The 24,875-nt window shown below is 44.1% G+C and overlaps 1 protein-coding gene across 1 annotated transcript in view; it reads right to left on the bottom strand.

The window, feature by feature from the left end:
* LOC307091822 (cytoplasmic phosphatidylinositol transfer protein 1-like) overlaps positions 1-24,875 on the bottom strand; it is a 92,654-nt gene that overhangs the window by 5,233 nt on the left and 62,546 nt on the right. The window contains exons 2-8 of the mRNA XM_079758638.1: positions 15,496-15,644; positions 9,774-9,862; positions 9,532-9,539; positions 8,642-8,713; positions 8,063-8,158; positions 827-982; positions 383-446 (exon numbers count right to left, since the gene is read on the bottom strand). Coding sequence (XP_079614764.1) covers positions 383-446; positions 827-982; positions 8,063-8,158; positions 8,642-8,713; positions 9,532-9,539; positions 9,774-9,862; positions 15,496-15,644 — 634 coding nt within the window. The remainder of the gene's footprint in view (positions 1-382; positions 447-826; positions 983-8,062; positions 8,159-8,641; positions 8,714-9,531; positions 9,540-9,773; positions 9,863-15,495; positions 15,645-24,875) is intronic.

Genomic DNA, 24,875 nt, shown 5'->3' with positions numbered 1-24,875 from the left:
TTACAGTATATTGGATGGCCTAGCGCTATTGGATTATCATTGAACCAATTTCAGCCAATGCACCTCCATGATTGGTCAGAACTCCGTAATGGAACTGAAAGCAGGTTCTGCTGGCCGGGGGTCTGGAGGTTTAGTTGGTGATGGGTAGTTAGTGATGATTAGTGATGGCAAAGGGTGCTGTTGCAAATGGGGCTGGAAATGGGTTAGATGCAGCGGTGGGGCTACATGCTCTGATTGTTTGACATTCACAGGACCTTATACATGGCACTAGAAAACGATGAGCAGAACATCAGAGTAAGGAATCCTATCAAAACATTTAGAACAAAAAAAAAATTAAATAGCTCAGCTAAAGGCTGTGATGTTGTATATGAGGTGTGCTCACCTATCCACTCATCAACCCAGGCGAAAGCCTGCCTGTGTCCCAGCAGCAGGACGTCCCGCACCACCTGCAAACACAAAGACACTCTCAGACACCTGGAGAGAAGGGGTCTGAACCATTCTAAGCTGGCCTCTAATGGCTGCTAACAGGAAAGGAATATTTCAATGAAATATCATTTTAAAAAGCGGTAGTTTAATACAATGTATTCAACTTTCAAAGTTCATAGAGGGACTTTGTGTGTGACTAATACACCATCGCTTTTCAAAATACGCCTCCAGGGCTTAAAGTACAACAGACTTGTGCTGTCTATCCCCATGACCCCTGACCTCTTGTGATGCCTGGTTTCATTAGTGCAGGCTGTGGTCTTCCTGGTTCTCCTCTACTGGGTACGCATTTTGGAGGCTAGTGGTCCGCCCTCTGAGGAGCAGCACGGTTTCTCCTGCTCACCTTGTGGATGAACTGCTCCACGCGGGTCTGCAGGCCCCACACCTCAAACTTGACGGTGACCAGCTTGTAGGAGCACATGATGGGGTGCTGGGAGACCCTCCAGTCCTCTGGGAGGGCTCCGCGCGACGTCTTCTGGGACTTGAAAAAACGCAGGTCCTGCAGACACATGCGCAGACACACGCACGCACGCACGTACACACACACACACACACACACACACACACACACACACACACACACACACACATATACGGACACACACACACACAAACAAAGATACATACACAAACACAGGCACGCACACACACACACACACACACTTTAGGGGACAATGTAACTGATTCCGACTAATTTCCCTGAATAAAACACTAAACCATCTGATCTCTACAGAGCCCCTCAGACACACAGAGACAGAGACAGAGAGAGAGAGAGAGAGAGAGAGAGAGAGAGAGAGAGACTCAGAGAGCGAGAGCGAGACAGAGACACGTAGTGCTCACTGCAATACATATACATTATATATATATATATATATTATTATATGTATTATTATTATTATTATAATGTATAATAATGTATAATGTTAATATAATGTTATTATGTATATTTTCATATTATTTGTTGTTTGTGACATGCCAATGGTCAAGTGTCCATTTAGTTGCGTGTTCTTATGGACACTTACCTCAGTGGGCGCTACTCATCCTGTAGCGACCAGCAGCAGGTGTTTGTTTGTCCCCGTTTTGTTTTTGTTTTGTTTTGTTTGTTAGATGTACTGAAAGTTCCCTGTTTTTATTCAATCGTTGATGGAAATGGACTAAATACGATTGTTCATTCAAGCAGTCGCCATGGAGATACTTTACGCTTTCATCTTATGAACCTTATGGATGTATTATGTCCAAGGCGAACGTAACCAGCAACACGAGCCGGTAAGGACATACTCCCGGGAATGTTTAATGCGATGGGACAATCCGAGAATGGGGAATTTATACTTGGACCTGCTTGTAACTGAAGACATTCTAGCCGAGATCTCCAGGCACAGGTCTCCTGGAAATGATCGTAAAAACGTCAAAACGCCAAAGATTGCGCCGTATTCCGCTCCCATCCATAATACTCGTAAACGTCCAGTCGCTCAGAAACAAGACCGATGAACTACAAGCACATTCGAACAATTTACATGAATACAGGAACGCCTGTATTATGGCCTTCAGTGAGAGTGGCTGTCGTCCAGAGACTCCGATGCGGATTTATCGATCAGCGGCTTTGGGGCGCCTGTCAGGCTGGACAGGGACGCCGAATCTACGGGGAAATCTACGACGCTGAAGTTGGCATCCGATTCGCAGCATCCGATTCGGCAGTTAAGGAAAAGGTTAAGGGATTCTTAACGAGCGGCATGGAGCAGTTGATTCTTCGTTATTTAACCTCTTCAGTCGGGGTAAAACCGCTTTAATTGGTCTAGATTATCTAAGAGAGTCTAAAAAGTCTTTAAAACACAGTTTACAATTTATGTAACCTTTATTTCATTAGTTTAAATACCAAAAAGGGGAGATTTCACTGCTTTTTTTGCAACTGGTCCTGATTGAAAACCACTACACCTAGACTCTTCAAATCTGGACTAGATTCTCACAGTGAGGCTATACATTATATAAAACATAGTTTCAGATTTGTGAAACCTTTTCCCTATTTGTGAAAATGCAATAAAGGCACATTTTAATGCTTTTTTGTGGTCCAGACCGCATTAGAGCTGGTCCTGATTGAAAACCACTGCACCTAGACTCTTCAAATCGGGACTAGATTATCAAAGTAAGCCTATACATGATTAAAAACATAGTTTCAGATTTGTGAAACCTTTACCCTATTTGTGAAAATGTAATAAACGCACATGTTAATGCTTTTTAGGGGTCCAGACCATATTAGAACTGGTCCTGATTGAAAACCACTACACCTAGACTCTTCAAATCTGGACTAGATTCTCACAGCGAGGCTATACATTATATAAAACATAGTTTCAGTTTTGTGAAACCTTTTTCCTATTTGTGAAAATGCAATAAAGACACATTTCACCGCTTTTTTGTGGTCCAGACCACATTAGAACTGGTCATGAATGAAAACCACTACACCTACACTCTTCAAATCTGGACTACATTATCACAGTGAGGCTATATTTATATGATGGCCTTGAAGAAGGCAAGAAGCCCGGAAGAGGAGATACTGTCATCAAAAAAACCTTGGGGCCAACTCCCGTGTTGGCCACATTGTTATAGTCAGAGTAAGTTTGAACAAATTAATTAATTCCTAATTCAGGAAAAAGAAAGCCTTAACTTCTCAAAATAATTGAAGTCCTGCATGGCATCAATAACCCGCCCATAAAAATCAATGCAAATCTTCTTCTGCTTTAGGACAAAGCAGCAGAAGCTGTTGAAGCCAGGCGCATTCAGAATGAAGAGCTGGTGGAATTAATTGTGAACAACAGCGTAGATGAAAGACTCCCTTAATCCCATTTCTTTATCACATGAAACAGAATTTCTGTAATATCTCTGTGTGAGCCAAATCTAATGTACTTATGTGTTGTTTCACTGTGTGGGCATTGGGTGGCGCTCTTCTCTTACCTGAAGGCAGGTGTATAGGTAGGAAGATACTATAGTTTGATACGGTATGCATAACTGCTCCCAAACGTTTTTTTTTTCGTTAATTGGTTCCAGCAACGTCACTGTGAAAAACGAAATAAATACACAAACAGAAATACAAAGTACACAAATACAAAAAAATATTGTAAATCTAAAAAAATAAATAAACATACGCCTTGATGTCAATATTCAGGAGAGTTAGCTGTCACATCGTTTTTGTCATTTTTCCATCCTCTCCTCAGCACGGCCGGCTTTTTAGTACCCAACAGGTAAACACTACCCAAACGATTTGGGGTGAGCTGGTCACATTTTTACAATTTGACCAGCACACTCATTTAAGTCTGCATTCATAAAATATATTTCAAAACTACTATTTAGAAAACAAACAGTTAGCCATTTAAGAATAATAATTACACATTTAAATATGAATATTGACCTTTCAAGCGTGAATCAGTTACAACACGTGACGTTAATTACCTCCAATTAAGATGGCAAAATGGCGCTATTGCATTTTCACAAATAGGGAAAAGGTTTCACAAATCTGAAACTATGTTTTATATAATGTATAGCCTTTCTGTGAGAATCTAGTCCAGATTTGAAGAGTCTTGGTGTAGTGGTTTTCAATCAGGACTTGCTATAATGTGGTCTGGACCCCTAAAAAGCATTAAAATGTGCCTTTATTACATTTTCACAAAAAGGGTAAAGGTTTCATAAATCTGAAACTATGTTTTTAATCATGTATAGGCTTACTTTGATAATCTAGTCCAGATTTGAAGAGTGTAGGTGTAGTGGTTTTCAATCAGGACCAGTTCTAATGTGGTCTGGACCACAAAAAAGCGGTGAAATGTGTCTTTATTGCATTTTCACAAATAGGGAAAAAGGTTTCACAAATCTGAAACTATGTTTTACATAATGTATAGCCTTGCTGTGAGAATCTAGTCCAGATTTGAAGAGTCTAGGTGTAGTGGTTTTCATTCAGGATCAGTTCTAATGTGGTCTGGACCACAAAAAAGCGTTGAAATGTGTCTTTATTGCATTTTCACAAATAGGGAAAAAGGTTTCACAAATCTGAAACTATGTTTTATATAATGTATAGCTTCACTGTGAGAATCTAGTCCAGATCTGAAGAGTCTAGGTGTAGTGGTTTTCAATCAGGACCAGTTCTAATGTGGTCTGGACCACATAAAAGCGTTGAAATGTGTCTTTATTGCATTTTCACAAATAGGGAAAGGGTTTCAGAAATCTGAAACTATGTTTTATATAATGTATAGCCTCACTGTGATAATCTAGTCCCGATTTGAAGAGTCTTAGGTGTAGTGGTTTTCAGGTGTACCAGTTCTAAGATAGTCCAGATGCAAAAAAAGCAGTGAAATCTTCCCTTTTTGGTATTTAAACTAATGAAATAAAGGTTACATAAATTTTAAACTGTGTTTTAAAGACTGTTTAGACTCTCTCAGATAATCTAGACCAATTAAAGCGGTTTTACCCCGACTGAAGAGGTTAAATAACGAAGAATCAGCTGCTCCATGCCGCTCGTTAAGAATCCCTTAACCTTATCCTTAACTGCCAAATTGGATGCTGCGAATCGGATGCCAACTTCAGCGTCGTGGGAAATCTCAGGGTGGTGGTGTGTGCATACAAGGCCGCCTTAATGCACAGGCTTACCTGGGCTGAAGCCCCAGGGCCTACGACGATCAGGGGGCCTATCATGAGCTGCAGTAAAAACAAAAGGCCCAAGGCATAGGAGTAGGCCCAAGACAATGTGATTCTTTGTTTGGGGCTTACAAAGATCATGAGCCAAGAAAAAAGAGGGCCACTAGTAGTAGCTAGGCCCAGTGGCCACTTGACACCACAGCCACAGTCGTCTCCCCCCCCCCCCCCCCACCCCCCACCCCCCGGGATTAAGGACTGGAATGATAAATTTGTTTCTAAATTACAAGGTCTATTTGATTGCACAGATTGGAATGTCTTCAAGGACTCAGATATTGATGAGCGGACTGACACTGTATGCCTTTATATCTCTTTTAGTGAGGATTCTGTTATTCCTAAATATCATGTAAAAGTGTATGCAAATAATAAGCCATGGGTCACTAGTTCCCTCAAACAAGTGCTTATGAAAAAACATAGTGCTTTTCACAATGGGGATGAGGATGAAAAAAGAGAGGCAACTAAGGAGGTCAGAGCAGAAATCAAGAGGGCTAAATTACAATATAAAAATAAGATAGAGGAGAGACTGGGAAGTAACAACTTGAAGGCAGCATGGGATGGTGTTAAAAGAAGGACAGGTTTGCATAAAATAAAAAAAACAAGCCAGTCCATATCCCAATGTATAAGAGTGATAGCGATTTAACTGAAGCATTGAACACTTTTTTTTCACGTTTTGATATTCATGACTTTTCAGATGAACATAAGAAATTAACTGAGGAGCAAGCTCTGGTAAAGTCCACACCATTCTCAATTACACAAGAAGATGTTAGGTCAGTATTTAAGAGAAATAAGGTCAATAAAAGTCTGGGTCCAGATGGTATTACTGGGAGATTGTTAAAGTGCTGGTCAGAACAGCTCTGCGGGGTGTTCACTGATATTTTTGAGATGTCCTTGGAACAGAGAAGGGTCCCAAAGGCATGGAAGGAGTCCATTATTGTTCCAGTGGCAAAGAGCAACACTACAAAGAGTTTAAATGACTTCAGACCAGTGGCACTGACCTCACTGGTCATGAAGTCATTTAAAAAGATTGTGAAGTGTCTTTTGTTGTTAAGGGTGGGTGAGGCCCTGGACCCAAGGCAATTTGCATACAGGGCTAGAAGAGGGGTGGAGGATGCCCAGATTACACTACTAAATCTCCTGTACAGTCATCTAGATGATCCGGGCACACACGCTAGGCTTTTGTTTTTAGATTTTTCTTCTGCTTTTAATACTATCCAGCCACATGCTTTAGTCAGTAAAATACTAACAGAATTTAATCTTGAGAGTAATCTTGTGAGCTGGATTATGGATTTCTTAACTAACAGAACACAACAAGTAAAGGTAAATGGTTGTCTCTCATTTACGGTAAATGGTTAGGGTTAGGGTCTCTCGGAAAGGCGTGTCTCTTCCACTGGCTCTCCCCAGGGTTGTGTACTTTCCCCTCTACTATATATCCTCTACACTAATGACTGAAGAAGACAGCATGTTAATAAACACATCCTGAAATTTGCTGATGACACAGTTATTGTTAGTTTACTGCATAAACATGAATCGCAGCATGGGCCAGTGGTTGATGAGTTTGTCAGTTGGTGTGACAAGTCTTTTCTTCAGTTTAACATCTCAAAGACAAAAAATATGGCCATTGATTTTAGAAGAAACCAATCTTGTTCTCCACCACCTACATACATAAATGGAAACTGCATAGAGATGGTTGACCAGTATAAATATCTGGGAACAATGATAGACAATAAACTCAAATTTGACGTTAATACTAATACTATTTGCAAGAAGGGGCTACAAAGATTGTACTTCCTTCGGAAGCTTAACTCCTTCAATGTCGATAAGGTTATGTTGTCTTTATTTTATAAATCTTTTATAGAATCTGTTCTCACTTTTTCTTTTATTGCCTGGTATGGGGGCATCAGCCTTAGGGACCAAAACAACCTCAGTCATATTGTGAAGGTGGCTGGGAAGTTGATTGGCTGTCCACAAGTATCCTTGCTGAACATTTATGAGAAGAAGGTTACTCAGAAAGCAATGGCTATATTGGACTGTAAAAATCACCCCCTTCGTTGCTCATTTGAGGCCCTTCCCTCAGGCCGGCGACTAAGAGTCCCTCTTTCTAAGTCCAAAACGACAAAGAACTCTTTTATCCCTAGCGCAATTTGTTTGCTCAATTTGCACAATTCTTTGCACATACCTGTAAATGTATTTCAATCTGATGACTAGATAAGTATGAGTGTCTATCTCTTAGTCGTGTGTCCTTGTGTATATTGTGTTTTTTATGTGTACCTGACTGCGAGACAAGTTTCCCTTTTTGGGACAATTAAGTTAAACTGAACTGAACTGAACAGAGAACTCCATTAATATTGAGTCCAGCCAAAACCAATAGCTTAATGTAATTTATAGTGATTCATCTAACAAACAGTGGAGAAGCTAACTGATCCATCTAACACATAGTTGAGAAGTTAACTGATCCATCTAACATATAGTGCAGAAGCTAACTGATCCATCTAACACAGTGGAGAAGCTAACTGATTCATCAACACACAGTGGAGAAGCTAACTGATCCATCTAACACAGTGGAGAAGTTTACTGAACCATCTAACACAGTGAAGAACCTAACATCTAACACACAATGGAGACTCCTTGTAGTGGAGAAGCCAAACTCAGTCTCCTTGTAGTGGAGAAGCTAACCTCAGACTCATTGTCGTGGAGAAGCTAACCTTAGACTCCTTGTAGTGGAGAAGCCGAACTCAGTCTCCTTGTAGTGGAGAAGCTAACCTCAGACTCATTGTCGTGGAGAAGATAACCTTAGACTCCTTGTAGTGGAGAAGCCGAACTCAGTCTCCTTGTAGTGGAGAAGCTAACCTCAGACTCATTGTCGTGGAGAAGCTAACCTTAGACTCCTTGTAGTGGAGAAGCTAACCTCAGACCCTTTGTAGTAGCGCCCAGGGATCTCATCGTATGCGATGTCCACACAGCACACCTCTCTCTCCTGGTCCTTCAGCTCGCTGTCGAAGATCTACACACACACACACACACACACACACACACACACACACACACACACACACACACACACACACACACACACACACACTCGCACACACACACACACACACACACACACACACACACACACACACACATACACACGCATACACACACACAAACAAACACACACACACAAAAACACACACAATCACGCCACACAGAAATTACAAATAAAAATGCAAACATACACAGTCTTCCACCATGACATTCCACCATGACATCCAACATGAATAAACTCAGTTGGTAGATGCACAGGAAGAGAATGCAATGTGCACCAATGAACACGATGCAAGCAAGAACCAGAGCTGCAGTTTGAAACCACCCGACAATAAAATCAAGACATCAGAAACACATGGCTTGAGGCTGACTGACTCCATCTGCTGCTTTAATGTTTCTCACACGCATGCACAGTCAGTAAGTCAGCCAGCCAGTCAGCCAGTCAGTCACTCACGTTATCATTGCTGCCTCTGTTGTCCTCGTATTTGGTCTCTATGTGGATGGAGAACTTGGGTAAGAAGGAGCACTGTGGATGAAGAACAAGGGAATAACAAACCCATCATATATCTGTTATTATATCTGTTATATCTTACAAAGCCAGGTAATAAGTATAAATCTAAGTTTCTTTGATTTACCATATTTATTTTACAAAAAATATATATTATCTCCACCTTATTTTTTTTTGCTTAGTTTGATGAATTGGATAATAGTATGATGGGACATAATAGGCTAGAACTGAACGAGCGAACATAAAGTAACGTTTTGTAAAAGATGCCAAATGAAAGAGCTCTTTATGTCCGCTTGAGAATCATTTAGCGATTGGCGGATCATCTCTCAAGCTGAGAGCCAATAGAGGAAACTGTGGACTGAGTTTTCTCCTCTCATTCTCTCTCCACAAGCCACAAGCCCTAAAGCCATCGCCATTACAGTAATGAGACTAGCTCCAGACGCCCAGGTCACGCTGACACATGGAGGTGCAGCTAGAGCCCAAAACATGGGATGATAGGGATGAGGATATCAGCTACTCTGCCTGATGGACGTGTGTGCAACACGCAAAATCACACTCAATACACGCGACACTGTTTGTGTGTGTGTTTGTGTGTATTTCAGAATGAGGATTAGAATGTGTTTTAATGACGCCACTATCAAAAGAAGCAAAGCATTATTGAACATGTGGGTTATAATCCAAGTGAGCCTTCATTGAGGCTTGACATTGAGTCTGGGATAACAAGCCTGCCATTAAAACATCATAGATCATCCTTATCATAGATAAGTAGTTTTATCATATGATTAAGACAAATATATTATATTATCAATAGAGTATTACAGGTATGAATTACTTACTGTGTACTCTGGAGGGACAGGATGGCAGACAAGACAGACAGACAGACAGACAGACAGAGAGAGAGATTTACGTCAGACTTCAACTTGATTCCCAACGCATGCGTATTATGAAACCAGATAAGATATCAATAAGACAATTTCTGTATAAAAGTACAAGGAACAGAAGATGGATTCTCACTTCATCACTGAAACGTACTGTACTTAAGTGGGCCCGAGTTTGGAGTGTGTGCTTGTGTGCTCACCTGTGATAGTGTAAGGGTAATAGTTCCAGGCTTTCTCTGTCACATAGAAGATTTTAGGAACTACTGCCCGAGCCCAGCTTGGTAGTTTACTGCAGAGGAACAGAGGAACAGAGACAGACAGTGAGGTGTGTGTGTGTGTGTGTGTGTGTGTGTGTGTGTGTGTGTGTGTGTGTGTGTGTGTGTGTGTGTGTGTGTGTGTGTGTGTGTGTGTGTGCATGCGAAAGCGAGTGAGAAGAATAGATAAGGGTGGATTATTAAATATCATAATTAGTCAGTAGTCTACAGTGGTCTAGAAGGAAACAGTGAAGGAAATAGAGAAGCTATTTACAGTGTCACAGTGTACATTCACATCAACCCACATTGACATTCAGAACAGGCAAATGTAGGTCTGCCTGCCTATGTACTCATTTGTATGCGTGTGTTAACATGTTAAGAGCTGTGCTTTGTGTGTGCGTGTGTGTGTGTGCATGCTCAGGAGTGCCTTTCCCCATAATCAGATTGGCACAGAAAGCCTGTTTCTACTGCCCACGCCACTGCCACAGCTGTGACCAAGAACGTGCTCAAATGTAGAAATAGTGAGAATCCTGGTATAACTCTCACTAGATCATTCTCTCTCTCTCTCTCTCTCTCTCTCTCTCTCTCTCTCTCTCTCTCTCTCTCTCTCTCTCTCTCTCTCTCTCTCTCGCTCTGTTTTCAGACATGTGCGTCACTCTAGTTTGTTTTGGTTTTACCACAGCCAGCATTGAGGCAGAACACACAAAACTTATCGCAATCAATCGATTAATGAAAGTTTGGAGAGTGAGCTGGAGACAAATAGAAGAAACGAAGAAGAAAGGCGTCGCGAACGACTACGTTACCGGAGAAAGGGAGTGTTTTTTTTGCTTAATTTCACATACAGTATAACAAACACTTGGACAAATGTAGTTGATTTCTGTGTTTAACTGAGAAAACAGGGAGTGGAAGGCCAGGATCCTATAATGTTCAGCTAACTAAACAATTTCCTATATACACGTACAGCTGTGAACTCATTTATTGTAATTTACTGTATGATGTGTACTTTTAGGGTTATCATAAGACCTATCTTTTAGCGTTCATCACAAATAACTCTGAAAAGCAGTGCCAACATGCAAATATTTTTTAACCATTCAGCAAACAAAATGCAACAGACTGATTATCATTTAGGGTGCCACTCAATGACATGCAAATGCACACCCAAGCATCATCAACATGCCCAATAACGTGGTGTAAGAAATACAGGCTTTCTACACCTCATGCACACATAGGTAATTTATTAATTTCAGGGCACAAATGTCATGATATGCTGTTCACACATTAGGGATGCACGATTATGGCCAAAAAGATTATCACGATTATTTTGATCAATATTGATTTCACTTGTATTAATTTGATCGACAAATATTTTTATTGAATGATCAGGTAAAAATAACACTGCTTTAACATCCGTGATCCATTCTGCTACATTCCTGCTAATGTACAAATCTTTGCATACATGACACCATCTTAAATCAACAGGGCACAGATTTTTACAATGTTTACAATGTTTCACATTACTGATGGTGTTTATTTGAAACATATCTTTGGCCGAATGGAATGTGATTGCATTGGTGATTTCGGCGTGCCTTTGTGACCTGGTTGGATACGGTAACTCGCTGTACAGACTCGTTTTCATGGACGTCTGAGTTGACGTGGGACTACTAACTCGCGTTAGAAGCCGATGCAACACTTTCAGCCTTCATGCATTCGTCATACTCTGTTTTCTAATGTGTTTTCAGGTGGCAGAATAAATTAGTTGTGTTGCCTTGCAGCGCTGACACAACTCTACGGCACTCTTTGCATATTGTTCATTGCTGGTTAATATCGCTTGCACTAAATCCAAAATATTTCCAGACAATGGACGATGATCCGCGACGAGGGATGAGCTCTTCGACTTCTGCTGCGTCAGACATTTTAAAGTTGTTTCTTTTATTTCAAAGTATTGGCTAAGCCTTGTCCAGACTGCCTCCAGTAGACTCAATTTCAGGCCTCATGCCACGGTGCAGTCTTGTGCAGCCCTATCACACACACCGCCCATCAGGAGAATAGCAGGAAAATATCAGGACTTACATGTATGTCTGAAAGCAGCTTCTATCACTCTCTCTCTCTCTCATTATTGACAGACAGAAAAAGTGTTCATATCAGTTTCATTTAAACTAATGTGTGCTAGTGGTTAAAATCCAGAGTCTGTTTGTGGGGAGTTTGAGGTACTTCTTTCATCAGGTGATGAATCTAGCTGCTGTGATCGCACATCGTTGTATTTCTCCCAACAGATATGGCAGTTTGTTAGCATCTGGAGTGTTTTCAAATCTATCTCTCTCTCTCTCTCTCTCTCTCTCTCTCTCTCTCTCTCTCTCTCTCTCTCTCTCTATCAGTGTGTGTCTCTCTGTCGTGTTTCTGTGTCCGTCTCGCTGTGTCTATCTCTGTCTCTGTCTTTGTCTCTCTCTCTCTTCGTGTCTGTCTGTCTGTCTTAGTATGACTCAGCATATCTCCTCTCTGGGCATTGTGAGTTATATGTGAGTGACACTGGGATTTGTCAGGGAAGAAATGGTAGCATATTTGCCCCTCCCCCATTTCTCTCTCTATGAACTTCTCACCCTCACACTCTCCATCTCTCTTTCTCTCTATCACCTTCTCTCCCTGTCCTTCTCTCGCTATCACCTTCTCTACCTGTCCATCTCTCGCTATCACCTTCTCTCCCTGTCCATCTCTCGCTATCACCTTCTCTCCCTGTCCATCTCTCGCTTTCACCTTCTCTCCCTGTTCATCTCTCGCTATCTCTCTCTCCCTGTCCATCTCTCGCTATCTCTCTCTCCCTGTCCATCTCTCGCTATCTCTATCTCCCTGTCCATCTCTCTCTCTCTCTCTCTCTCTCTCTCTCTCTCTCTCTCTCTCTCTCTCTCTGCATTGCCTGGAGTCAGCCCCTTTGAAATACCTTGCTCAGCAATGTCTATGGACACACACAGGCATAAACACACACAGACTGTGATACCCCGCTTCCCAATGTGCCGGGTTCCAGGTATGAATCACATGTTTGAAAGAGGGTTAAGCCGCACCCGGCATTTATTACCATGATCTCCGACAGGGAACACTATCACTATCTATAGGGTCTCCGTGATCCTCTAGTCGATTGTGGTCTCGAGCGCTTCCTTCTGGCCACTGGCTCCCATTCCTTCCTCTCGTTTGTTCTCGTGCTGCTTTTAAGATGGCTCCCGTGCCTTTTCCTCCCTCCGGCCAGGTGTCCCCTATCTCGCTGATTGGGGGGAGAGAAGTGATGCTCTCTGTCGCCGGTTAGTGGGTGGCGGCGGTATACGCCGTCCACCACTAATCCTCAGACCCGCCCGGGCCGAGGTTTAAGGGGCGGGATGCCACACTCCTCCACCGCTTGCTCAGGCCTCAGGTAGACGGGGAACCCGCCCAGGCAGGTATCCCGACGTGACAGGGCGTCGGCGTTGGCGTGCTCCCTGCCCGGTCGGTGGTCTGTGGCAAACCTGGGTATAAACCGCTGGTAATACCGGCGTAGTCCACCAGTACCAGGATGTATCGTGTCCCCGGCTGGTCTTGGTAAGGGGCCCCACAATGTCCAGAGCTATTAAGTCAAAGGGGGTTTCTATAATCGGCATGGGGATAAGGGGTTCCTGACTGTGGCCCTAGGCGCTACCCTCTGGCACTCGGGACACCCCTGAAGTGTGGGTACGGCAGGTGACTCACCGAGTCCCGGGTCTGTCCGTCGTGGGCCAAAACGTGGCTCCAGGCATATTTTAGGGCCTCGTCTTGGAGCTGGGCGCTGGTGAACTGGCCTGGTCGGGCCGAGCCTTACCCCCTCCCCGGTAAGAAGACCGAGAACTCGGTGAGGGGGGAACTCTCCGGCTCCTCCAGGGGGTCGTGTTGCTCGGATGCCGTGAGGGTTTTGGGGGTGTCGGGGTGGGGTCCCGGCGACCCGGACCGGACGGGCCCTCCTCTCCCCGTGTGGATTGGGGAGCCCGGTGGAGAGGGTCTGTGCCCCTCAGACCCCTGGTCCTCTGCCGTTGACTCCCCAGGGGACGACGGGAACCGTGTGGCCCCGTAGGCCTGCCGAGCTCCCCTCGCCCCTCTTCGGGGAGGCGCTCGGGTCTCGGCGGGTCGTGGGGTGGTCCCGGTACTGGTGCTCAGTTGCTGGGCCACCTGCCAGTCCTCCAGCTGTCTGACCAGGTCATCCACTGTGTCAGGATGGTGGTGGGCAAGTACCCGTCGGGAGCTGTCGTACAGTATTGTCTATTAGAACCCTGTCGGTAGGGCTGGGTCCTTCTCCGGTCGCTAGCCACCTCTTCACTAACAGACCGTGCTGTGCGATCTGCGTCCGTACCGCACCCTGGACGTCGAATCGCCAGTCGTGGAAGCGTTGAGCGTGGGCCGCGAGGTTGTGTCCGTAGTAGGCCAGGATCGCCTGCTTGAGGGCGGGGTACTGTCGGGCGGTCTCCGCTGGTAGGTCTTGGCTCGCCTGCTGGGCGGGACCGGTGAGGAAAGGTGCCACGATGTGGGCCCACTGCTCCTCTGGCCAGTTCTCCCTCTTGGCGGTCCGCTCGAAGACTTCCAGGTATGCCTCCACGTCGTCGTTAAGCCCAAGCATGGTGAGCCGTAGTAAGGCTTCGCGGAGCAGGGCAATGCTCTCCGTAGTCTCCCGCTGCAGGGTTGCGGCTTGCACCTGCTATTGAAGTGGGGCGGCCGCGGCCGCGGTCCCATCCTGGTTCTGCATGCCGGATTGGTGGGTAGTTTTACCGGGATATTGTAGTGGGTTCTTCACCTGCCCGCATCCTCCACCATATGTGTTACCCTGCTTCCCATTGTGCCGGGTTCCAGGTACGAACCACACCTTTGAAAGAGGGTTAAGCCGCACTCGGCATTTATTACCATGATCTCCGACAGGGAACACAATCACTATCTATAGGGTCTCCGTGAGCCTCTAGTCGATCGTGGTCTCGAGCGCTTCCTTCTGGCCACTCGCTCCCATTCCTTCCTCTTGTCCATTCTCGTGCTGCTTTTAAAATGGCGCCCGTGCCTTTTCCTCCCTCCGGCCAGGTCTTCCCTATCTCGCTGATTGGGGGGAGAGAAGTGATGCTCTCTGTCGCTGGTTAGTGGGTGGCGGCGGTATACGCCGTCCACCACTAATCCTCGGACCCGCCCGGGCCGAGGTTTAAGGGGCGGGATGCCACAATACACACACACACACACACACACACGCACACACACACGTGCATAAACACACACGCACACACACACACACACACACACACACACACACACACACACACACAAGCATAAACATACACAAACACATGAAGGCATAAACACAGACCCACACACCTACCCACACACACACAGGCATAAACACACACACACAGGAATAAACAAACACAACACACACACACTAACACACACACACACACAGACATAGGAATAAACATACACACACAAACACACAAAGGAATAAACACACACACACAACACACACACATAGATGTGAGGCTGTGTGTGTGTCTCCAGCCCGTACCTGTTGAGGTGGACCTGTTCCTCATGTGTGTCTCCAGCCCGTACCTGTTGCAGCAGACCTGTTCCTCATGTGTGTGTGTCTCCAGCCCATACCTGTTGAGGTATACCAACTCCTCGTGTGTGTGTCTCCAGCCCGTACCTGTTAAGGTAGACCCGTTTCTCTGTGAACTGGCCCTGGCCGTGGGCGGGGTCCTGGAAGGGCTGGTTGTGGACCACCTCCACCCCCTCTCCGCGGTCGCTCTGCTCGTGGCTGTGCTTGCTGATCATGTACAGTTGGCCGATGCGGTACTGGGAGACGGGAGGAAGAACAAGACCCTGTTAATCCCCCTGGGGAACCACCTCTGGCTGGAGGTGGTGGCCTGTAACATTTACATTTGTCTCTAAGAAGGCTGTTGGATTTATCTGCTGCTGGGGATTATAGAAATTTAGAACAATTAGAATTCACATTTCAGTTGGTTGTGTGAATCCTAACTGTGGGTTTAATAGAAAGTATTGGCTCGCGGAGATTGTATCATTTCCCATAAAGGTCATTTTGGTTAGAGAAAAGGCTGCATATATAGCGGACGCAGGTACGTAGGAAGACCTAGGAAAACCAGTACCCTGCATGTGCATGTGCTCCTAACCTGTGCTCTCTTTCCACAGTTTGACCCGAGGCTGCTGTATGACGCCGCTGATGCAACTTCCGGGTAGCCGGCTTGGTGGTGTTTGGTTTAGTTAGCATGACGCTTAGCGTCGACCTACTATCTGGATTTGTTATATCTGTGACCAGTAACATAGTTATGCTGTGTGACTTCGCCAGAAAGATGTGTCGACATTGATTAATTCTCTCTGGCCCTCTACCCGACAGGGGCAATGATGAGTGTTGTAGTAGATAATTGTCTCTAAACCGCTGGCTGGCACGATATAGTTCAGAGCAGGGCTTTGGTTTTATGATAACTGACCTGGGTAACCTGTGGGGCTGCCCTGGCATGCTGATGAGAGACAGCCTTCACCCTACTGGGATAGGCGCCTCAATTATGTCAAACAAAAATAGATGTATGTCTAAGCCAGGCGGGACTCATCCACTCACAGCACGCTGGGATGCAGGAGATTAGCAAACCTGCTAGCAACATGATAGTTTACGTTGCAGAATAGTAGAACAGTAGTTGGGTTAGCTGAACCAGTTTACCAGGATGGTGTAGCACGTAATGCTCACACTGAGAGTTCTCCGTTTGAGCTCCGCTAAAACATTGGAGTCTTATAATGCACCTATAGCTATATGTACAGTGGTGCTGCCTTGTGCTGTCTCGAGGTGTAAAACCTGCAGGCGAAGGCTGTGTTAACCAGACTCCCTCTGAAAATAATAAATCTGAACTTCTCAGAATAGGATTTATGAATATTAGATTAAAGCAATCTTGGTCCGGGATCTAATTGTTGATAATAAGATAGACATCCTGGGCCATGTGAAACCTGGTTAAAACCAGATGAGTTTCTAGCCTTAAACGAAGCTACTCCCCCAAATTACGGTAGCTCCCAATTATCTAGAGAATAAATATACATTCACATAATTTGAGATGCTCGCTTTCTGCGCCTAATGCCCTGACAAACTAAACGAGTTTTAGACTCCCCCCTTCCCCCAGGCCCATACTTTTCAGATTTTGCAGCTGATCTTGTTATGTATTCAGACAATGTTTTGCTTATTGGGGATTAGAACATTCATGGGAATAACCCATCTGATAGCCTCACAAAGGCTTTTCAGTCCATTACAGATACGCTTGACTTAACCTGCGGTGTAGACATTTCAGACCTGGTTGTCTCTCCCTACACCTCAGCTTTATCAGACCATTTTCTGCTCACTTTCCAGGTACTGGTATACTGCCTCTGCAACGATCACCAGGCTACTTACAGCTGTCGTCGCATCACCCCTGCAACCACAACAGCTATGGCAGTTACCCCTTTTACTTGCTCCCCTCTGTAACTATAGGGGTTCTGTGTATTGCCTTACTAATGACTTCAACAATAGCTTGTCTGCTGCCGTTGATTCTGTTGCTCCGCTTGTAATTAAAAAGCGATGAATGAAAAAAACAGTTCCCTGGTTTAGTGTAGAAACTCACACCCTGAAGCGAGGATGTAGAATCCTTGAAAGCAAATGGCGCTCGACTAAACTTCTGCTCACCTATAAAGGTGTGCTGACAAATGCCTGGAACACTAGCGACATCTACTTCTCCAGTATCATCAACTTGACTAGACTGCTTTTCGACACAGTGAAGGGTCTGAGTCAAAAACAAACTCAGAATGTTTCAATCGACTAGAGAGAAAATTTATGCTTGCCGTGCTTCTTGTCCTCCACATCTTGCAGGGCAACTCTGAAGCAACTCTCCTTGAGTTCAAGACAATCCCTCTGGTTGACCTTGAAAAGGTAATAAAGGCATCGAAACCAACAACTTGTATGTTGGATCCTCTCCCTTCGGAAGTTCATCCAACTGTGGGGCCTGCAATCCTCTCACTTATGAATCTCGCTCTCTGTGGGAATTGTTCCCTCTAGTTTCAAGGCAAAGGTGATAAAACCGCTACTCAAAAAGCCTGGCCTAAATCCTGAATTAGTCAGCAAAATCGGCTTATATCGAACCTTTCTTTCCTGTCCAAGGTACAGGAAAGGATTGTAGCAAAAAAATCGTAGAATGTCTGATGGTTAGACTATCGTAGACTATCTAAAGGTTTGAAACAATCTTTTCAAACCTTTTCAGTCCGGGTTCAGGAATTTCTATCAACTGAAACTGTTGTGACAAGAGTATTTAATGATACCCTTCTTACTTTGGATACAAATGCGAGCTTGATGCTTGTGTTGGTCGACCTCAGTGCTGCGTTTGACACAATCGAACACAGCAATTATTCTTCACCGTCTTCAGACCTATGTTGGTTTCGGGAGTACGGCTCTTCGCTGGCTAGTTTCTTACCTCGTAGAACACAATTTGTGCTCTATGAGGATTCAGAATCTAAGCACTGCAAACTATGCTTTGATGTCCCACAAGGGTCGGTCCTTGGTCCATTGCTTTTTGCAATCGACATGCTTCTCTTGGGTGACATTATCCGCAGCTTTGGAATTAGCATCCATTGCTATGCGGATTACACCCAACTCTTTATTCTTGTAGAATTAGGGGATTCAGCCAAGATCCAGAAGGTTGAGTCCTTTCTGGCTGCAGTGAAGAGTTGGATGTCACAGAACGAGGCCAGGGGGGCACGAGTCCGTTGAATTAAATAATCACAGTCAATCATCATAATCATTGAATAAACAGCAGCTCAGCTCAGAGAGAGAGAGAGGGAGAGAGAGAGAGAGAGAGAGAGAGAGAGAGAGAGAGAGAGAGAGAGAGAGAGAGAGAGAGTGTAAAAACAGCAGGGTAACAGCAGGGCTGTGATGGTGCAGAATGCACTGGGCTGATGGATACATGGACATTTATATGTAGGATCATGGGAAGAGCAGCTGGCCAACTGTGAGATGGCTGCAATTCATGCCTCGTCAAAGACTCCTGCAATTACTGAAGTTATCCATTTGTTCCTCAGCAGGTGTCCCTGCTGAAGGGACACCATCCAGACCAACACTGAGCTGATGCTCTTCACTCCTTCATATCCAGCATCAAGACGGAGCGAGACAAAGAGGTGAAAGTAGAGAACAGAATGCAGTGAGTGGAGCTGTAAGGATCGGGAACACACAGATGCTGTATTATCACGGCATCATTTTGAATAAACTCTGTGTTGAAGTATCAGAGAGTTGAGGACGGAGGGCAGCATGAAGAGGAGCAGAGGAGGAGGAGAGCTGCTGGAGTGAAGGAAGAGGAGAAGAGGAGGAGGGATGAGGGGGGAGAGCTGCTGGAGTGAAGGAAACAGGAGGGGAGACCCTTCTTCCTGCGCTTCTTCACCGCTGACAAGCCAGAACGCTAAATCCCTGAAGCAACCTGAGTGCATGTCAACAAACCATTAACCAGACCTACCACAGAAACTGTTTGCGCTGTGAGCCGTGTTGTTCACACACACACACACACACACACACACACACACACACACACACACACACACACACGCAGACAGGCAGAACATCCTGGTCCACGAACGCAGAGCCTGTAATTCACCAGGGGACATTTTCTGCGTGGTGGCTCTAAAACGTTCACACTCATCACCATCACTCCCAGTCGTCAGCCTGAGCGGCTCGGAGTGTGAGCTCGTCAAAACATAGCCAGCTTGTTCTTCCATGTTTTATACAGTGACCTTCTGCTTTCATGGCCATGAATAAGGGCATTTGACACCAGCACTGCTATTTTAATATGGCTGTTCTTCTGAGAAGACAGTAACTTCATGATCCAGCCTCTTGCTGAAGGCATTCATGTCTTTTCACGCTGGCTTTCTACTCAAATGATTCTTTTAACTATTTCATGGATTTGTATTGGATTGTTTTTGCTCTGAAGTCTGCTTATTACTATAAATACAGCTTCAGTAAACACAGGCACGGAACACCACAAACGGAACACTAGGGACGCAACAGGGACGGGTCGGTAGATGCAGGACACAGGCCCACTGAGCCCCAATCAGATATCGCAGCAGAATTTGCTTTTCAGTCGTCACTCCTCAATCAAGTCCCTTTGTAAACAATGCATGCCCACGTATCCAAGAGCAGTCCTATGACGGATGTCCTCCTCCTAACCCTGTCTCTGAGTAAGAAGCAACACATGGTGATCTAGGCCTCCAAAAGACCTCTCTCTCAATCTGCTGTCCTTTCCATCTGCATCACTTTCTTACTACCATGTTCGGAACCATTTCCCATTGCTACCATTGCTCCAACTCCCAAAACACTCCGTTGGTATCTTCATCACTCTCATCATATTTGACTTCATGTTGACCCTCTCATCTCCAGGTTGAGTTCCTCCAGGACCTCTCTCTCTCTCTCCTCTCTCTCTCTCTCTCTCTCTCTCTCTCTCTCTCTCTCTCTCTCTCTCAGGCCTATCTCATATATCCATATATATTAGAAGGGCTCACCTACGAGGAGCACAGCAGGAGGGAACAGGCCTACTTCATATATCATGCTATATACATTTAGAAGAGCTCACCTACAAGGAGCACAGGAGGAGGAAAAGGCCTATTTCATATATTCATATACATACATTTTGATGGTCTCACCTACGAGGAGCACAGCAGGAGGGAACAGGTCTATTTCATATATCTAGATATAGACATTGAGTAGCGTTACCACTAATCCCAACACATGCCCCTGAGTGAAAAAACAAACTGAGCTGCTCAACCGGCCAGAATGTCATCACTCTGTTCCTGCTGAACTAGAGCACATCCAACTGTGTTACTCTGAGTTTGTGGTGTGTGCGTGTGTGTGTGTGTGCGTGTGTGTGTCGGTGTGTGTGCGTGCATGTGGTCGGTGTGTGTGTATGCGTGGTCGGTGCGTGTGTGTGTGATGCTCTGAAGTGACTGTGAACTGAATGATCAGTAATCGATAGTGGTTCACAGACAGGGAGGAGATGCAGAGGAGTGTTTAGCACATCTGAAAGCTCAGAGGCTTAGTTTTCAGAGTGATTCACAAACCTGCAGTTATCTTGGAGAGGTATGCACGTGCACACTGCTTTGTTGAGTATTGTGTTTGACAGAGCTGCCTTTCTGTGTAAGGGTTTGATGTTAAATGAGATTTAAAGGGTCTAATAGTCATTAATTTATCTCCTATAGTTCCATCATCCCTCCTTTCCCCACTTTCTCTCCCACTTTTCCCTCACTCTCATGCTAGTGATCTCCATAATGAACCAATCCTAAACAAAGGTAACCATACCAGGCTAATCCAAATGCTGTTCAGCTAGATCTCACATGAGACACGCTGCGGCAGTTTAAAACACGCCATGTTACCACATAATGACAAATTATTTCTTGAATAATTACTAAACAATGACCAAAACACCATTAACCTTGCAATGCTGCTATCATGGTCTATACTCCTGTACTTCTGTACATCACCATGACCAAGCTCTACTGGCGCAAGAGCATGGAGAGAAGTCAACACTTGATCATCTGAACCACTCCTTTGGTCTGAAATACCAGAAATATCCATCAGGTTTCCTTACAATGTTACATAAAATAGAAATCCTTATATCAATAGTATGCAACAGCGGTAAATTAATACCAGAAAAGCTTGACATTTTAGGGACAGTTATTATTTGAACACATTGATCCCATTATAATTAGTAATAAGATCTACTTTACAATGCAGACTAGCTAAGGCTACTAACCATGCTCTGGTCGATCCTGAGAAACCACAGTGATAGTCCTGAGATGAGCTCGGGCCAGACCAGAGCATTGGGGAACCTAGAGGGAGTCCTCCAGGGTCCGGGTATAGGGGTTCACCACAAGTAGGGTTCTGTTGCCAGAAGAGAGTTTGGAGTTCAGTTCTCCTCCCCACTGATGACCTCTGTTGGGCAACATGAGGAAGATCCAGCTCCGTTCACAGCACTCATCAGGTGCCCTTGATCAGGACGCTGTGTATTGATCCGTCCTTCCAGTGGGTTGTAACCTGGTTGCTGCTGTTGGCTAATGCTTCACCAACAGATAAAACCTCCAGTCCCCCACTGGGACACCACCACAACTCTTCTATTCACCTTTCTCTGCTCATACAATTGGCCCAAGGTCACATGGCTGGGCGTCATGTGACCTTGGGCTGGGTGGACCTAGGGAAGCCATACCTTATGAGGACATCTCCCCAGGTTTCTAAAGCACTGCAGAGATAACAGACGAGAGAGATGTCATCATGCATCAAACAGAAATGCATGTGAGCCAGGTGTTCCATCTCCCTGACAACGGTGCCCTGAGACCAGAAGCCATTAATGAAACCACAAGCCAGAAGAATAGCCAGCCTGCGGGCGCAGCCTATATCCATTATTATCCTATATTACTTTTTAGCTGCTATGTTTCAGCTGCCTTGGTAGCTTGGTCATTCTTGTGACTGTGTGTGCATGTGTGTGTTTTGTATTTTTCCTTATTTTTGATTGTTCACTGAAGCTATAAAAAAAATAAAATAGCTTATCAAACCACATTGACTATTTAACCCGTTATAAAACCGTGCTATTTACTGTTTAACCTGTTATCAAACCGTGCTATTGACTGTTTAACCCGTTATCAAACACGTTAAAGAGCGTACAACAATGTTGTAGAGTTGAGGAAAAGCAGTGTAAGGAAAGGGGTTTGAATTGCTAAAAATTAACATTTTATGGAGTAATAAAATACAACAGCGTCATAAAATACAACGGCGCAAAATGCGGCGGCGTTACGAGAGCTTGCACGGCGTATTCATTTGATCAGAGGAGACAGAGTCATGTTACTCAAACAGAGGAGGTCAGAGGTCACATGAGACTGGGTCATATCAGAGCCTGGCTGTTTCCCAATGTGAAGGAAGCATGCTCAACGGCTTCTCTTTTAAGGACGCTACGTCATAGAACGCCGACAAGCACTGTTCCAATGTTGAGAACACTTGGAAATTCGCGCCCTTTTCACGTCCTTTATTTTTGAGAATTCCGAGATTTCAAGGATGCATTGATGGATCCTCAACGAGCCAACATACCCACAATCCTTTGCGTTCACACGCTGTGCGGGATATTAACAAAATGTGTATATAAAGCAATACACATTGCTTTAGACAAGTGAAGTTATTTGAACATTTCAGAAATATTTTGTGTCGTATTGCTTTTTATAGATTAATCATGTAAATGCAAAAGATTTACCTGTGCGATTTCATTCAAACATTTTTGCAAAGTAATGATACGCTATACTTTGCATGGATTGATTTGTTTTAATATGTAAGTAGGTGTTGTTTAAACAAATTACTGTCGCAATAAAAATTTCAACAATTCAAATATTAAAATATTTAACACTGGAGTAATATTAAAAAGCGGAAGTGCTTCCACAGTAGCAAATCGTTCCAAACTCTGAACACTACAGACACTAGGCAGCACTCTAGCCTCATGTCCAAAGGACGCGCCTAGCAAGGAAGTGTTCTAGCAAGGCTGCAGCCTTCACTTTGGGAAACAGCCTCAGTCTACGGCAGGGGTGGGCAATTCATTTTCCAAAAGGGCCACATGAGAAACAGGGACTGTTGTGGAGGGCCGAACCAATAGGCTAAATTCAATTCAGCTCAATATTAATTTGATCTCTTTATAAAAAGCAGTAAAATGTAGGGTATTTGATAAGCTGTGACTGCTAAGACTTGGCTGGGTATTGCCAAGTACCTCACAATTCAATTCAATTAGATTCTTTAGGTCTTGATTCGATTCGATTCGACATTGATCCAATTGCTTCGATATCGATTCAATAATACGTGCAGATGACAAAAATACCTAAATATTATTTAGAATTAACCATTTCCAAAATGAATTAACCATTTCATTGTGCTTTAACTAGCAAAAAGGGAACACACCATTTGTATAGTATTGTTCCTGAGCTAAACTTGCAGCATAAAAGTAATAATCATAACATGGACAAATGTAAAAGGGCATGTACATTTAGGCATACTCGCTTCTAGATTACAATGACTGAGTATGCTTCTTTTTTTAAAAAAATTTTTATGGAAATAATCGATTTCAAAAAAATTCTGAATCGAAATTTAATCGAGAACAAATAAATTGCAGTACATTGATGAATCGATATTTTTACCCAGCCTGTTATATCTCTACTTTACTTCTGAATTAAACAGATTGCAGAATTGAATCTAAATAATATGGACCACACATAGACATGTCCGTTGCTTGCTGGGGGCGTAATTTAAATGAATACAACTTCCTCGCCCCACCCATAATACCTACAAACATTCTGATAGGGCGTGTTCCTCATGGTCATGACATCCCTCCACTTCTTAGAATTAAACTCTTTTCAGTTACAGAAAACATAAGTCAAGACTACACTTCGCATTCCAGGAATTCTCGTTTCTTCTACTTTTGAACAGTCAGATTCATAACATAACTTCACCAGAAAGGAATGTGTACCTATTCAAAAATCTATCAATCAATCAAAATCACATTGTGTTAGTACTAGTCAGAACTCATTACTTAGTAAACATATTGCTTTCCTTTAAGAAACCTTCAAAACCATGAACTGTAATAATTTATTATATTGCTAGAAATCAAACATATTCTGTATCTACCTACAGGTTTTAACTCATGAACAATGTGAAAATTTCTTTCTCTCTTTCTCTCTTTTTAAATTATTTGAGAATAAAATCAAACAATCCCTTGGGTATTTGTTTGACTCTTTGCGGCCTGGATGGCATGTGTGTTTTTATCTGTGCGTCAACGTCATTTCTGTTTTGTGGACCCTGAGTGTCCATGGCGTGTGTGTTCTTCTATCGCCTCGCTGATTCCGGCGTCATCCTCAGCTTTCTGTATTTCCCCCTTTTCTTGGGATGCCCCTAGTTTCAGTTCATTCCCTTCGTACTTCTTGACAAAAGTGGTGTTTCTCGCATACCTCACTCCTGTTGGCGATTCCACTCCGACCTTGTTTCCTGTCCTG

This window comes from Pollachius pollachius, assembly GCF_949987615.1.
Source record: "Pollachius pollachius genome assembly, chromosome: 2".
In the NCBI taxonomy this organism is placed as follows: Eukaryota; Metazoa; Chordata; class Actinopteri; order Gadiformes; family Gadidae; genus Pollachius; species Pollachius pollachius.
Note: the sequence above shows the minus strand (reverse complement) of the source record. Positions and strands in the feature narration are given on the sequence as shown.